Here is a 17,006-nt window from a genome sequence, read left to right as displayed (position 1 = left end):
TCATTTTGAGTGCCAAGTGTAAATATTAGGTTTCACAACTTAGTTTTATTTTGGTGTCTTTTCCAGTCATTTTAGTTGCCTAACGTGCTTTAACAGATGCCTACAGACAGATTCACTGGGTCGGTGTGAGTTCTAATACTTTTATCTTCAGCCTTTATGCCACTGATTTGTCTAGGTGTAAAATGCTTTGGTTACTTTTAAAACATGATTATCTCCACAGAGAATCCTATTAAATTTGCTGAGAAGAGTTTACCCCTTGTATTTTTTTAAAAAAAATTCAGTGTGTGTGTGTGCACATGTGTGTTTCTTTAAAGTTTATTAATCATACTCAAATACGTTGTGGCTTTGCTTACTGTGAATGATTTGATGGTTTTTAAGTATATCTTAAATTGTTGTGAATATGTTTTATTTCTTTAGTATTAGTTCTGTTGTCTGGTCTTTGACTTCTCCAGGAACTTCTGTTACTGTATATTGGGTCTAGTTTGTACATATGCTGCTTAGCTTTTGCCGACTTAACACAAAATCAAGGCTTCTCTGAGAAGGAGGAATCTCAGCTGAGGCATTTCTCATCAGATTGGCCTGAACATGTCTGTAAGGGCATTTTGGGGGTGCTAATTGATGTGGGAGCACCCAGCCTACTGCGGGCTGCAAATTTCTGTCTTGGCTTCCATCAAGGACAGACTGCAACCTGTACAGCAAACAAACTCTTTCCTCTCCAAGTTGTTTTTGGTCAGTGTTTTAACCCGGCAAAAGAGAAGCAACATGGGACACAAACTGATAGCGGAGAAGGGGATTTTGCTGTAATGGACGTGATCACGTGATGCTTTTGCTTTGGTCTATTTTGTGGGAGGGAGGGAGAGGATTTTGAAGAGCTGGATTCTGAAAACAATTGAGTGGTCCAAACTTAATGAACTGATGTGGTAACTTAGAAGATTATGCTGAGAGAAATGGAGGCCTGGCTTGTGATCTTTCAGAGGAAATATATTGGGCTGATTGTGTGATATTTTGAATAAGAAATTGAGGAAGTAAAATCTTTGTTTTAATGGTGGGACAATTGATGCTAGTGAGCTGGGCCTAAAAGATTATAACTAGCTGTGATTTTAGAAAGAGCCTAGCATCGCTGATGTCAAATCATCTAGGAACCTTTCCTCAGAGTCAGTGCACAGAACCTGTGGTCCAGAGGGGACCAAGGCTGCATGTCAAGCCGACAGCTGAACTTGAGTCTCCCACCTGCTACTGGTTTTGAAGGAAGGCATGAAAGGTCTCGGAGAGCAGCTTGACACACTGACAGGGTCAGTGTCTCTTCCAAAGGCCAGAAGGCCAGTAGGGATGGTGCGGCCTCAGTTGCACTGCAGACCCAGGATTGAAAGGATGCTGTCTAGCTTTTTGTTTTGTGTCCTTTTTCTCTTTATTTAACTCATGATCTTGCTTTGTGAAATCATTTTTCCTAAGCTTTGTGGACCTCACGCATGCTTGGTAAGCACTCTACCACCTACATTTTTACCAATACTTTTCTGAGTCTTTAGAAGCAAAATACAATTCAGTGTAATTTGTAAAACGTATACTTTGAGAATATCTTTTTTAAAATTATTTTTTTCTTCAAATATGCACAGAATGGTTTCTGGAATCTCCTGGCTCTTTCTCTTCCCATTTGCATAGACTTTTTTTTTCTTTCCTTGTATTTCTCTGTTTAATTTGGATTCTGTTCCCAGGTGTTATTTTACTGTGTGGTTTATGGAGAAAAGCAATTTTGACTGGTAGTTTGGAGAGTTAATAGACTCCAGGTGGTTCTAGCTCCTATGGAATTTCCTGTAAACTATTTGTGTTCACCACAAGGGAAGTTGAAAGCATCTGCTTAGTGACTGTCCTTAAGCGGATGCACTGAGCTTCTGAGACTGGTGGCATTACCAGGGGGACGCCCTGTGGTTTGCCCCTGCACGTTCTTCCATAGATTGTACACCAGCCTCCTTTGTTAATTAGGTCCACACTAATGAGCTGTCTGTCACTTCATTTCATTGTACATGTTTTCTGAGGATTTTTGGTACTGCTATTTGGGTAGTTTTGCATTTTTATCTCATTATTAAGTAGTTTAATCCTTTGTGCAATAGAATGAATATAAGCAAAGTGTGCATGTATAAAACAGCATCCAGGTCAGTTGCAACATTATTGGTACCCACAATTATCCCGGGTAATGCCTTATGGGCCTTCTTTCCACAGATGCCACAGCATTCTAATATATGATAACATGTAGATTAGTTTGATGAGGTTTTAAACATTCAAAATTACATAGTATTATGATTTCATGTCTGGTTTCTTTAGTGGATCAGTGTGTGTGTGTGTGTGTGTGTGTGTGTATAACATGCCTCCTTTAACTTTTTCTGTGTAGAGAGATTCAGCAAATTATGTTCCACAAACAAATTCTTGGAATCTTGATTGTATATTATCTATGGCCACAATAATAGAAGTGAGAATTGACATTTTACAAAAGATACCACATCAGTCTACTGTATCTCTAACTTGAGGCTAATGTACACATACACAATGTTGTGTGTGTCCTTTGGTGCACACACACTAATTTGAAATGTAACTAAGGACTTGAGGGGGACAAGAAATTTGGGTATTCATGTGTTGGATACAGTATTACATGTATATTCATATGTATAAAAGTACATGCACATGTATTTAATATGTAGAAAGAGAGAGAAAAATGAGAAGACAGGGGAGAGGAGAAGAGATGGGAAGGGAGGTATCTTGGGGATGAGATACACTTGACATGAACTTCATTTGTGTTCCAAATACACTTAATATACCAAACACCTAAAGATTATTATATAAAAGAATTTAAGTACTTTTAAAATCTTGACCCCTATTTTGATTTGATCCATTTTATGAGGTCACTCTGGAATTTTCCATTTTTAATGTCTTTTTTGACACTCAAATAATTTGAATATTGAAGCATTTTGAATTTGTATTAGGGATACTTAATTTACAGTGCTTTTTGATTCTGAATTCCTAAGATTTTCTTATCCATTTTTTAAAAGACGTGAGGATAGGTGTTAAGCCAGCTCAGCATGCTCATTCAGGACATATTAGAAGTTCTAGTCTACTGTCTCTTAAAGTATGCCTTAGGAGTAGTCCTTCATTTTTACTGTTTGAATGTTGAACTATACTTTTAGATCTTTTGAGTCTGCTTCACAAGTATCTTGAAATTTTTTTAAGTTTCAATATTAATATTTTAGGTTTTATATATGAGTGCTTGTCTGCATTTATGTCTGTACCATTGTGTGCCGATGCCAGGAACTGGAGTTTCCGATATTTCTGAACCACTGTGTGTGCGTGGAGAACTAAACCTGGGTCCTCGTTTGTCTCTACTGGTTCCCTCACTGTCAGGCCAGGGGTAGTGGGCTCCCATTAGCTCAGGTGAGCTGTTTTAGTGGGTGTCCTCATCATGGTCTTGACCTCTTTTCTCGTATTCTCACTCCTCCCTCTCTTTGACTGGACTTTGTGAACTCAGCCCCATGCTCCACTGTGGATCTCTGTATCTGCTTCCATCAGTTGATGGATGTAGGTTCTATGATGCCATTTAAGATAGTCATCAATCTGACTGCAGCAGCCCTGAATTCTTTGTCTGTACTTATCGTTCTGCTCGTTTTTATTATGACTATTTATTTTGAAACTTAATTAATTTTGTTTATTTCTAATTCTAATGTGCTACTATTAGCCCTGCCTATCAAGTTACTTATTTCAGTGACTATAGTGTTAGTTCTAAAATCTTTTATTCATCTTCATGGGCTCATTTCTGAAATTCTTTAAATATATGTCCAGTTGTCCAACTTTTCATTAATTTTCTTGATCATATCATATCAATCACAATAATATAAAGTGCTTAATCCCTAAAATCCAGTATTTTGAGTGTGCTTGTATTTGTATCTTTGTCTTTTTGACTTTTTTTTTTTTTTTTTTTTTTTTTTTTTTTTTTTGTGGTGATGGTGTCCTGGCTCTAGAGACTTCAAGTACAGCCTTCGGGCCTTTACCAATAAATGGAGGGAGGCATTTCTTTCCTGTTTGCTAGACGTGGTGAACTGACCTTTGACCATTTGAAAGAAATACATACCCAGAGGATACTTGACTTCAGAGAACAGAAGGCTTCGTTCTGTGCATTTCCACATCAGGACACTATTTACATGGCATTGTTTCAGCCAGGGTCTCCCTGCAGATGTGATGATGGGCCACAGAGAGTATTTCTTCTGGTGATTTTAAGTATATACACTATATCGATGCATTTCCCAAGATAATGCTAAGTGACACGTGACTATATTTGAGTCCCCCGTCTCTGTTTATTGTGACCCCTTTTGCATGGCTACGTTAGTACTTTCCATCTTCTCTGTTCTGCAGCTACTCTGACTGAGGCCATTCTGGCTGCTCACCATCCTTTTCAGGACTCCAGTGCCCATCTGCTTTCTATCAATCTCTCTAGTGATTGTTTCTTTTTAGGTACCATGATTGTAGAGCAGGGTCTCTTTGCTCTTCAGACATGTTGGGTTAGCCCATTTGTCACCAGCCTGCCCAGCTTCAGAAGTTAGCAAATACATTCACATTGTATGCGTGAGGACTTTCTAGGCTTCCGTTTTAATTCTTGATGCTTGTGGGATGCATAAAACATTCTGCTTATTTTTCCCATCCGTAGAAATTAGTGTCTGTTTCCTTAGCCAGGGCTGGATTTTCATCTTAGCTAACCAGTGTCTGCAGTCTGTAAACAGCTTCAGTGGGAACACTGAGTGTCAGCAGTACTATCAGGGATGTGTTTCTGGCGTTTGTGGTGCCCTTGACCTGGTAGATGATCCCCATCTCTAAACACTTTTAGACTGTGGGAAACTGCCCTCTGGATTCCAGATGTTTCGGCTAAGATTAATGCCTGATGTCCCAGGAAAGTTTGTGAGTCAATACATGCCATGGTTTGGAAAATGGTTGGATTTATGAGATGTTACAGAATTTAAATTTTATCTTGTACTCTTGCACAGTCATGAAAAGCCTCTGTGGTTTCTCTGTGCCTAGCCCTGACCTTCCTTCAATCATTAGCTGTGGTTCGCAGCCTCTAGTCCGTGCAGCAGTCTTCCAATCCTTAACGAATAATAGAGGCATACTCAGAGGCCATTTTCGAAAGGATTGCCCCTCTGATAGCTGAACATCTGTAGTCTTTATTAGGTTTGCTCTTAATACCGTAAAAAGTATTTATTTTTTCAGCTTTCTAGTTTACAATAAATTATCCCATCCAGCCTCAAAGTAATTTCTGTTTGTTTTTACGAGGGAGTTTGTGTTGCTGTGTTTACTTTCTATTGCTACCACATATTATCATAACTTCATTGGCTCATATTGGTCATATTTTGGGGATTAGAGGTCTGGCAAAGGGCTATACACAGGTAAATTCTAAGTAACTCTTCTATGCTCATCTCCCTTCCCCATCTCAGTCATAGGCGCTCTATCTGTAAATGATCTTTCTGAGCACTCTTTCTTTAGATCCATCTGGCTGTGTGTATATACATGCATGATTTTTCCAGATGAGAACTGTGTGGTAATGAGGTCTGTTTGGTTTCTTGGGTCATAATTTCCCATTGTGCCATCCTTGATCCAGATGGACAGTGTTCTATGTTAGTGCTGCCAGTAATGTGTTCTTACACTCCCTAAGACAACCCTCCCACTTATTTCTTCACTTCTTAGTCTTTCTCATTTGTTTGAATGCCCATCAAGAAAAAAACCCAATGGAAAATTTGAAAATAAATGATTAAATGCTTATCATTTTGGTATTAACTAAAAGAAAACTATTTTAATAACCAACAAAAATCTTAAAGAGAAGAGAAAGTGTCAATAGAAATACATGGAATTATTCATAATGGTAAGGTCTAACAGTCTTGCCAGCTAAAATTGTATGTACATCTTCCAAAATGCTTTAACTTGTTTATTATTCACAGACATTTTGACAATGAATGTGTCCTTTGCAGTATCACATCATCAGCAAATTAAAAAAAAGTATATTTTCTTCACAGTCTGTGTTGGTATGTTTTTTTACCTGAAGTAGATGGGCCCATATTCTATTAATACTATTCCCTGTGTGTTTCTGTTACCTGCTCTTTTCACCTGTGTTTGTGCTGATTAAGGAGTGAGCAGTGATGGACAATACTTAATATCACATTACAGAAAACACATGTCAACTTACTAAGACAAGGCAGTTTGAAAAACTAACTCAGATGACCCCATTTCCAATTCCCCTGTGGGTATCTAGTAGAAGTTAAGAATGGGAACTTTGGCTATGTATGTTTATATCAATTGACTCACATTTCTGGTTTTATTGTGGATTTTTTTTGGCTTATCATTATCAGTAAATCATTTTCTTTGTAAGTCATGAGTGCATGCTTACATCTGTGTAATTTTTGAAGGCATTAGTGCTTATTTCTCAGAAGGCAAAAATAATCTTTTTGAAGTTCATATAAAATATATATATATGCCTTTATTAGTTTAAATATCTTGATACATCCACTACAATTTATTCCTTTTTCATAAAATATTTACTGAATGTCTAGTCTTTGCTAACCAGTACTAACCAAATTATAATAAAAATAATGTGCTCTTTTGAAAATATACATGCAATAATATTATGCAGATTGAGCAGGTTATATTTAGGAATATTTATGCCTCTACATATTTGCATGTAGCAATAATTAATGAAAAAAGGACATGAATTTGAAAGAGAGGAAGGTGGAGTATGTGGGAGGACCTGGGAGGGGGGAAAGGGAAATGATATAATTCCCAAATAGGAGAAATAGTTTCTAAAATGTTATTGAGAGCTAATGCATCCTCGACAGTTTGTTTCTGTCCTCAGAATCTAAGCACTCGACTCTTGATTCAGTCTCTTACAGTGAGGATGGAAAGGAACCTTTCCCACAGAATCCTAACTACCGTATTGGAAGCAATGAGAAAATTAGTTACTGGAAATCTTTTCATTTTTCAGGATGAGAGAGACCCAGAGAAAGAAGAAGAACTGGAACTGAAAAGAGGCCTTTTATATAGAGACTCTGCCTATGACAGTGACCCTGAATATAGGTATGGATTTGCTTCTGTATGTGGAGATCTTTCTCATAGACAGCGTAAAAATGACACATTTATCTTTTTTCTAGATTTTAATCTTAATTTCATTCTTCTAACTATAGGTATGTGTATCTGTATGTGGATATGTGGATGTGAGTGCAGATGCCGGTGGAGCTTGGAGACAAGGGATCTCCCTGGAGCTGGAGTTAGAGGCTGTGAGCCATTGTTGATGCTGAGAACTGATTAAACTTGAGTCCTCTGAGGGAAGAGTAGCACTCTTACCCACTGAGTCATCTCTCCAGCCCTGTTACATTTTTTTTTTGTTACTGAAGCTTTTTGATAATAAAACAAAAACAAAAAACAAACACAAACCAGGCAGTGGTGGCACATGCCTTTAACCCCAGCTCTCAGGAGGCAGAGGCAGAGCCTGGTGGATCTTTGTGAGTTCAAGGCCAACCTGGTCTACAAGAGCTAGTTCCAGGACCCAGGACAGCTAGGACTGTAACACAGAGAAATCCCGTCTCAAAAAAAAGCACACAGACAGACAGACAGACAGACACACACACACACACACGTACACACACACATAAAAGATAGGGGGATACTTAGTGCTTGTAGAGCAAGTGTGAGACCTGAGCTTCCAGGTCCCAGCACCCATGCTTGGGGTGGAAAACAGAAACATTGGTGCAGTTGTGTTTGTTTATCCAGCACTGTGGAAGCAGAGACAGAGGGTCCCTGGGGCTTGTTGACCGGGGAGTGTGACTGAATTGGCGAACTCCAGATTGTGTGAGACCCTGTCTCAAAAAATAAGGTGTAGAATAACTGAGAAAGACAGCAAACATTGACTTCCTCCTCTATGTACACATGCACATGTGTGCGCATGTGTGTGCGCCCCCCACATAAACAGCCAGCTCACAATGATGTGTTTTCTCCTGTTTAGAATTTATTTGACTGCCCAGCAAATCCATATATTTTATGACACATTTATTCTAAACTAAAAGTACTTTCCATAATTAGATAAGTAAATCTTTTCAAATAATGTAAGAAAAAATCTGTTCTTCGAAAATTTCAGGGACATTAATAAAAATATTTTTGAAAGCTTATGCTAGCAGATTTCATTTGAAAATTCTATTCTAATGACCATGAGATGTAGAATTAAAGACTGTGAATCATGGGTAGCTACTGCCGTTCTGCTATACCATGGAGTACTGTATTAGTTTTTCACCAAGAAATTTCTTAGAGACTTATATAGATGCTCCATGAAGTGGAATTTATTTTTTTCTAGCAGAGTTTGCACGAAAATGGTCACCTTGGCTGGAACCTCTATGGCCATGGGAGGGCCTAGCGTGAGTGTGAGTCTCTGCCTCCCAATCAGGAGGCAGCTTGGGCCTCTTATAAAAGTGGGTTGACTATTATAGATGAATTTGAAAGAGAAACAGTGAAAAAAGAAAAAGGTTCAGAGAGCACACAATTTATGCAAAGTTCTTTTCTTTGTTATTCTTTCTTAAAAAGTCTCTTCCCTAGATTGCTGTACCAACTAGTGTTTTGCAAACTTGTTACACACTAGAGTCACTCAAGAGGAGGGAACCTCAATTGAGAAGATGCCTCTGTAAGATTAGCCTGTAGGCAGGCCTGTGGAATGTTTTCTTAATTAGTGATTGATGGGGGAGCACCCAGCATACTCTTTGTGAGAGGTGCTTCTCCTGGGCTGATGGTCCTGGTGTGTATGAAAAAAAAAGTCTGAGCAAGCCAGTAAGCAGCACTCCTCTGCTTCATTCAGCTCCTGACCCCAGGTTCCTTCCCTGTTGAGTTTCTGCCTTGACTTCCATCACTGATGGACTGTTACTGGAAGTGTAAAATGAAATAAACCCTTTCCTCTGCAGTGTGTTTCAGTTATGGTCATTATCACAGCAATAGAAACTCTATCAGTTTAGGGGGATAAATCAATATAAGAGATCAGTTTGACACTAGAAAGGGTCTGACCTTTTTAAACAAATAATCATTGCCTGTGTTGTTTCTTCGAAATTCCCACCTGATTACTGTTTCTACAGATTTTCACCTGATAACTCCAAAGGTTGTGGTTTCTAAATGGAGATGAAACCCAAAATGTGCATTAATAAATGCCTGGATGGTTCTAATACAGGGAGTGTGAAGACAACACTTTGCCAAACACTGCTCTTGACTTGGGGTTCACCACTGTGATTCTTTTTCTTGTTCATCAGTGTTAATGATTAACACTTTGTGTTAATCCACTGTTGTGCTAATCCTTGGAAGCTTTAAATAAGAGAGTTGAGCAGCTACTGAAAAAGCTCTGTGCTCATTTTTGGTGTCCCTTTACAGTACTCAGCATTTATGCACATCTTTGGGCCAGCAGGATGGGATGGGCAGGCCTTTAGAATTAGTTAAAGGATAGTTTTGAACATTTTGCCCTGGAAGCTTCCCGTCAAATGATCAGGGTGTTTCCAATTCATGTGCTTCCTGTTAAGTGGGATTGAGAGGCAGGTACCTTCTCACGGCAAGTCATGAAAGATTTTCTTTTTGGAAAAACGTTTTTGTGAATCCTTTTCTCAGAGGGGAAGAGTAAGTGACTCATAAGTAACTAATCTTCAGTACGCTCACATGCACAGATTTCTAGCTAATGCTTGAAAGGATGGCAACACAGCATCTTTTCCTCCGTGTGTTGATTGTGTTTAAGAGAACGATGCCTTTTAGTGCCGCCTGAAATGTGGTTCGTATTAGTAGCATTATCCTCTTCAGCACAGGGAGCCAGAGTCTCAAGGTCCCACCTTGAGTTGTATTCTACTGGGAACTTGGTGAGTGCCCCAGTAGCCTGAATTACACTGAAAACTCCTATTAAACTGAGACAAGCGTTTCCAAATCTTATTGGTACATGCAGTGGTGTGTAAGACTCACCTTTAAAGTGGCCTCTCTTATTATTTTAGTAATGGCCAGGAGTCATATATTAGGGTAAAATCTGATAGATCCACAGAGCAACAGAAAAATGACCAACATTCTCTACTTTCCACACATTTTTGTCGAAAGGGCAGCAGCACATCTCCTTTGGCCCCTCCTCCTTCTTCTTGTGTGTCCATCTATCTCGTGAGTCCACGAGAAAACTCTACTGGCCCCTCCAGCCAGCTGAATGTGGACCCTGCCCTCTGAACCAAGGCCAGACTCCCTTGGCAGTCTTGTAGCAACAACACAAACAAATCTCCTGCAGCATACCTTTGCATAGTATCTTTAAAGCAGTGTTACCAGATCATAATATAAGTCCTCTCTGTTATTTGTTCTAAAGCCCAAGACGGAACCTTTTTCCTTCCTACCATCCATCCAACCATCCATCCATCCACCTAGCCAGTCAGTCAGCCTCTGAAGCATGTACCACATGCTCAGAACTTTTCTGCCTGTTTTATTTGTGGAGGATTTTGCTTGATAGAAACCATTATTGAGTTTTATGACAAGAAACTTCTATCTTACTATCTAAAATACATATAATCATACAAACTCTAATATTACAACTTCAAAGTGCTAAGCATACTAACATAAAATATTTCTCAATTCTGGTTTGTTACATTATGTTTTATTACTTATATAATATATTACTTTTCTGTTCCTGTGATAAACAACACAATCAGGGTAACTTTTAGAAGAAAGAATTTATTTGGGCTCATGGTTCCAGTGGTCCGGGTCATCATGGTTGGGAAGCATGGCGGCAATAGGCAGGCATGGCAGCCGGAGCAGGAAATGAGTACTGACATCCTCAAGCATGACGTGTAGAGAGGGCAGACTGGATGTAGCCAGACAGCGCTCTCAAAGCTCACCCTGGGTGGCACACTTCCTCCAGTCAGCCTGTACCATCCAAATCTCCCCAAACAGTACACCAGCTGGAGACCAAGTATTCATTGTTGTATGGTGGACACTTCTCATTCAAACCACATGCTCCTTAAAATTACTATTGTTTGCTTAATCTTCAGAGCTCCATTTTATATAAATGTATTTTATGTGTATGTGTATATATAATTATGTTTATTTTATCTGAAGGCTGTTCATGAGAACCCAGTCATTAGCTACTTGCCTGACCTTCATTTGAACTGCCAACACATACACACACACACACACACACACACACACACACACATTACTTTCCAGGCCTCAAATGGTTTGCATCCTTTTTCTAAATTAAACACCACTAATTTCTTTTTGTTTCCTAATCCATTCTAACTTACCTAAAATATTCCTCCTTTATGTGTATATTATAGACTTTAATAAAACATGTATATAAATTTATACTTTATACATTAATAGAATTTGAAGCTGATTGGGTCTCTTAGATTACCTCTGTTCTAATTTTGTCTTTTTTCTGCATAGCAATGTCACAGTTCAATAAAGAGCTTTCTATTCAAGTAAACAGTCATAAGTTTTTGGAAATATTGCTACATTTAAAACTATAACATTATTCCTGCTTTAAAGCTAGCTGATAAAATATTTTGTAACATGTAACAGGAATTTATTAAATGATTTGTGAACAAGTGCTGAAAATATTGTTAAAATGAGAAGTGAAATTGGTTTAGAAAGCCAATTTTTATTTTATGAATTTTTAGTGCTATACCTACATTTGAAACTTAGTAATTCACAGCAATTAAAAAAAATAATCCAGCTCTTCACAATTTATTAGAGATTCCAGAATGCCTGGAAGTAAACAATACTGTTGTTTAGGATTCTAATGTTTGTATTTGTACCTCTCTATAGACTTTATATTAGGACTCATTGTGCCCAGATCTGTATTTTACAATTCAGACTTTTTACTGTTCCTCTGTTGTAAATTTTTGGAAATTCATACATACATATAATGCATTTTGAACAAATCCACTCTCATTTCCCTCCCTTCCCTCCCATTCCCTATCCCCATCACCACTTTCCTTCCCAACATCATATACCCTGTTTTATAAATCCACCAAGTGATTAATTTGTGTGTTGGGGTGTGGGGCGTCTACTGCAGCATTTTTAGCCTCTGGGGCATACCCTGAAGACAACCTACTTCCCCTCTCCAGCACTCACAAACTGCCAGTAGCTCTTCAGCTATGGGTGGGACTCCATGAGGACCCTCATCCATGCTGGAATTTTGGCTGTCCTGATCTGGTACAAGACTCTTGCAGGCAGTTATAGCTGCTGTGAGTTCCTGCATGTGATGGCCTTGTCGTGTGTGGCAAATTCTGTTTCACTGTAGATGTTCGCCTACTACCTCTGGATCTTATAATCTGCTGCTGCTTCTTCAGTGATACCTGAACCTGAGGAAGAAGTGTGAGATAGATGTCCTATTTAGAGCTAAGCATGCCACAGTCTCTTATTTTCTGGGTGTTGACCAGTTACAGAGGTCGGTATTCATCTCCATCTCCTGCAATAAATGAACCATCAAAGAACAGGTTTCTCTAGTCAGCTGACGTAGATTTGCTGATATCCCAAGTCTTACTATCTTGTTATGTGGGCATCCAAGAGCAAAGGCCTAGGTTGTTCTGGGTGCCTCTGGGGCCTTTGTAACCAATAACTTACAGGGAGATGCTTGGTACTGAAATTTTCATTTAATAATTCATGCAATCCACTTCTCTTTAAACTCATATATATATATATATATATTATACAAATAATATAATACTTATATATAAATACATATTTTTATAAGGGGGGTGGGTTTCTTGACCCAATTTTCTATCTCCAAGTCACTGGGATTACAGTCATGAACCACTAGGCCTGGTTTCACTACCTGTTAATTTCTACATCTACCTACTTCTAAGTGCTGTGAGCTTGCTGATAAGCATAGAAAAAGTACTTAACTCAGTGTATCGCAATCACTTCTTTGTCCCCGGTAAATACTGTACCATGTACTTTATTTATATTCTCTTGAATTACACAAACAATTATATGAAAATATAATTAAGGAAGATTAAACTAAAAGTTACTTACCCAAGAGCTTACAAAGGATTCTGACTTTAGAGGCTCTTGTTCATACACTGACCATAGCACAGTCTCTGTGCTGTTTTTGTTTTGTTTTTGCGACAAGATCTCTTATGTTAGACATTGCTAACCCAGACTAACCTCAGACACACAGAGATCTGCCTGCCTCTGCCTCCCAGGTTCTAGGATTAACAGTATGTTCCGCCATGTCCGGGTTTTGTGCTATTTTTACCTTGCTGTAGCCCTCTCTCATCTCCAAGTTCCTTTTAAACTCTAACATAGGTATTTTTTCTTCCTCATAGTTTGCCATGAACAGGTTAGCTTTCCCCGGTAGAGAGTCAGTACTCAAAGGCAAAAGCCTTGCTATTTTAGTTCTCACAGTCTTAAGAGTATCACACATCCATAAAGTACTCAGTAAATATTTGAACTCACCATAGTACCTGGAACTTAATTCCACCGATGTTTTAACCTTTTTTTCAAAAACAATCTTTTCTCATAGCTGCTATCAGCGGCCACATGGTTCTTTCCATTTGGATGATGGTGAATACTGGCCCAACAGAGCAGCCTCTTTTAAGGGGAAATCTCAGCGACCCGCCTTTGAGAACAGCATGGACAAGATGTACAGAAACTTATACAAAAAGGCCTGTAGTTCTGCTTCTCACACACAGGAAAGCTTCTGAGACCATCCGCCATAAACTGTATGAGTTTCCGTGCCAACCTCTCAATGAAAGCGTTTAATGTGATCTGGATTTGTATGCCTTTCTTTAAAACAGATGTCCGCTGAGTAGCACGTAGACTTGACCCCAGCGTATTCCTTCAAATGGTAAATTATCACAGTCTCGCCTTTATTAGAGAAGAATGTGCTGTTTCCAGTGTCAAAACCCTGGAGCAAAGTTACAGCTCCAGTCTGTGACAAGGCTGTCTGTCACTTGTGCTCCTGTCATTGCTGACAAACTGAAGAGTAGATTCTCTCTAGAATGTTCTTCCACTTTTATTGCCTTTTAACTTTCTTTTCACCTACTTGGCTGGTTATCTTATCTGGGTAAGATTTAATTAATATCAGCTCCCTGTTATCAGTAATGAACAAAAAGATGTTCTCTGCAAAAATGAATTTCACAAATTTGAACCTGTTTTAATCAATATTATCTACTTTTTTCCCCTTTAGAAGAGGCTATTGTATTTCTTAGGTCCTAAAAACTAGCTTTCTTTGTAAAACTTACACACGCATTCACTGGAGGACCAGCTGAGTTATCCAAATGTCTAACAGCTAGATTAGTTTACTAGAAGAGACCATGGATGATTCCAAATGTAGCTAATATTTTAGTGTTGAATTATTTGCAGAATAAATAAAGCATCCTGTGTTGGTAAGCGTGTAGAACCTCCAAATAAACAAAATAAAAGAACTATATTGTGATTTTACCTTTGGTATTGTCATAGGCATCACATTACCCAGGCAACTAGCATTCACGCGTTAGAGGGACCATGGTGGGATTGAAATAACTCAGCAAGTGTCTTTCAGTAGACACTCATAAACCTAGCGGTGAACTGATAAAATGTGTGTCTCCTCCCACCCCACATACTCATGCGGCCAGTGATGCTTTGAAAGTGTAAAGAAATTGCCATCTACCAGCGTGAGGGGGGGTGGGTAATGTGGCACTGAGAGGTGAAGCTGCTGGAAACTTGAGGGGTTGACTACAGGGGAATGGTTTTCGTTGGCTCCCCCACTTACTAATTCCACATTTCTTATTTTAAAAGAAAAAACTTTAACTCATACTCCACTTAAATTTGACACTAAATTATGACATTAGATGACATGCCTTTATGTTATGTCATAACTGAACTTTTAAACATGTCAAAGCATCTCAGGTTGCCAACCTGTGCTATATCAAAATGAGCATCATGGCTAAGAGCACGGGTCTGTGATTCCATCTCATCTCTGCTATTTTCCAGCTGAGTCTCTTGAGTTCTGTTTCCTCAGCTGCCACAGAAAGAGTGTGGAGTATCCTCTAAACCATGTCCTGTGGATGAGAAATAGCATTCTATGAAATGCGTGTAGGAACACACACACACACACAGCTCGGAGAGCCATTGGTAGATGCTAGGAACAGACAGTGCTGCAGATGTGGGAACAGCCCTGGTAAGCTGGCTGTCGGCATATGTTCCCATAGTCTTCTAACTTAAGCACATTTGTCATTGTAGCCACCACTCTATTTCTCCAGCTCTGCTGTTCTATACCACACTCCCAAATGACTTTCTGAGATGTGTTTGGATACAGGCTAACAAAATGTTGCAACTTGTGAGCACTGAGTTCCCTAATGCAGGTTCTATATTATAATGGTTTACACAATGTGTTTTCAAAGGTTGATGTGACTAATGCTCTTTTTTTAGATCCATGTCTGGTAACTGGAGAGATCAGTCGGTAGAGTGTTTGTCACGTGAGCAGGACTGAGACCAATTTCCCCAGGTGAAATCTGAGTACAGCAGCACTCCTCTATCATCCCAGTGCTGGGGAGGTGGCTCTCCCTCCCTTCCTGAAGGAAAAGAAAGAGCTCAGGAGCTCACTGGCTGAGTAACACAGCAGAATCAACGAGCTCTAGGTTCAGTGAAACACTCAAAAGCTAATAACTAGAGATAGTAACTAGAGAACATATTTAGTGAATGGTGACCTCAGGCCTTGACACACACGCACAAAACCACACAAACATGTACACATACACTCTATATTCTGAATGGAAATTGGTGTATTTTGCTTTAAAAAAAAAGAAAAGCTAAAAGTAAATCCATTTAAAATTGCCCCTTGGCCAACAGTGTGATGCACACCCATAATCACCAAGCTTAGACAGAGGCAGGTGGATTGCTGTAAGCTTAAGGATGGCCTGGTCTATATTGTAAGGGCCAGACCATCCGGACTGCATGGTGAGACTGTCTTAAAAGGGGGGAAAAGCAGAAAAAGGTTTGATGAACAGAATATATAACCCATTAAAAAGTTTTCTCACAGAAAAATCTGAATAAATAAGCACTTGCTGTCCTTGTGACTACCATTGGATATGAAGACCGCCAAAGGTAATGTTCCAAACACAGTTTCAGAAACTGGGATTCTGGAAGGCATTTTCCTGAGGGTCAGATTTGGCTTCTGTGAAAGATGAGAGCAAATAGCTAGATATGTAGCATAGTGTTTCTTATAAATTAATCATTAGACTTAATCTGAAAGAAAAACTTGTTATAATTTCCAGTCATGTTTTTCTTATTGAATTTGATTTTTGGCCATTTATGGTGATAAGGGGATTAATATAAAATGCTCTTCAGCTTTCTGTAATTGTTAAATGGATTAACATGAATGATCAGGAAGTCCCAGGAGAGTTGTAGTCTGACTTTAGAGATTAAAAATCAGGAGTAAATGCTGAGATCTGATAATGTATTTAATTATTAATAATAGCTTTATTGATATACAACCTTTGAAATATATTTGCCTTATCTGGATTCTTTCAAGTAGCATGATGTTTCCAAGATCTTTCTGTGTGTGTAACATGTTTCAGTATGTATTCCTTTTATTACCAGTGACCACCAAATTTTTGTTTATCCCTTCTGTTGACACTTGTTTTCCAGATTTTGATATATTTTGAATATGTACATGTTTTTGTAGATAGTTAGGGTTTGAATGGCTGCCATACAGATACAGACACCATGTTGTACAGTCACCTACTCTTAAGAGGAGTCCGTTAGTCTTTGCCACAGAGACCCTCAAAATTGCCCCTAATTGTTGAGTCCCCATGGACTTATATGTGGTCCTGGGTATTAACCTTTATGGACTCCAGATGCCTGGGCCCCTGTACCCCCCTCACTGGAACTACTTCAGACCTGTTTTCCAGTGTACTGAATGTATGCCTGCCACTGGAAAGTGCCTCACTACTGTCCTAATTGTCTAGCATTCTTATGCTTGTGGCAAACTTTGTGCATGAGGATATTAAAAG

General features: G+C 38.9%; 1 protein-coding gene across 4 annotated transcripts in view; it reads left to right on the top strand.

Annotated features, from left to right (window-relative positions):
• The window catches only part of Spata6 (spermatogenesis associated 6), a 90,506-nt gene extending 75,873 nt beyond the window's left edge, over positions 1-14,633 (top strand). For 3 of the 4 annotated variants that reach the window (XM_057784296.1, XM_057784295.1, XM_057784294.1), the window contains 2 exons: positions 7,007-7,098; positions 13,535-14,633. In XM_057784296.1, the coding sequence (XP_057640279.1) occupies positions 7,007-7,098; positions 13,535-13,715 (273 nt within the window). In that variant the 3' untranslated portion in view covers positions 13,716-14,633. The remainder of the gene's footprint in view (positions 1-7,006; positions 7,099-13,534) is intronic. The other variant, XM_057784297.1, reaches the window with a different exon arrangement.
• The last annotated feature ends 2,373 nt before the right edge of the window (positions 14,634-17,006 follow it).

This window comes from Chionomys nivalis, chromosome 11, assembly GCF_950005125.1.
Source record: "Chionomys nivalis chromosome 11, mChiNiv1.1, whole genome shotgun sequence".
NCBI classification, from domain to species: Eukaryota; Metazoa; Chordata; class Mammalia; order Rodentia; family Cricetidae; genus Chionomys; species Chionomys nivalis.
The sequence above is the reverse complement of the archived record's forward strand: the minus strand, read 5'-3'. Positions and strand labels throughout refer to the sequence as shown.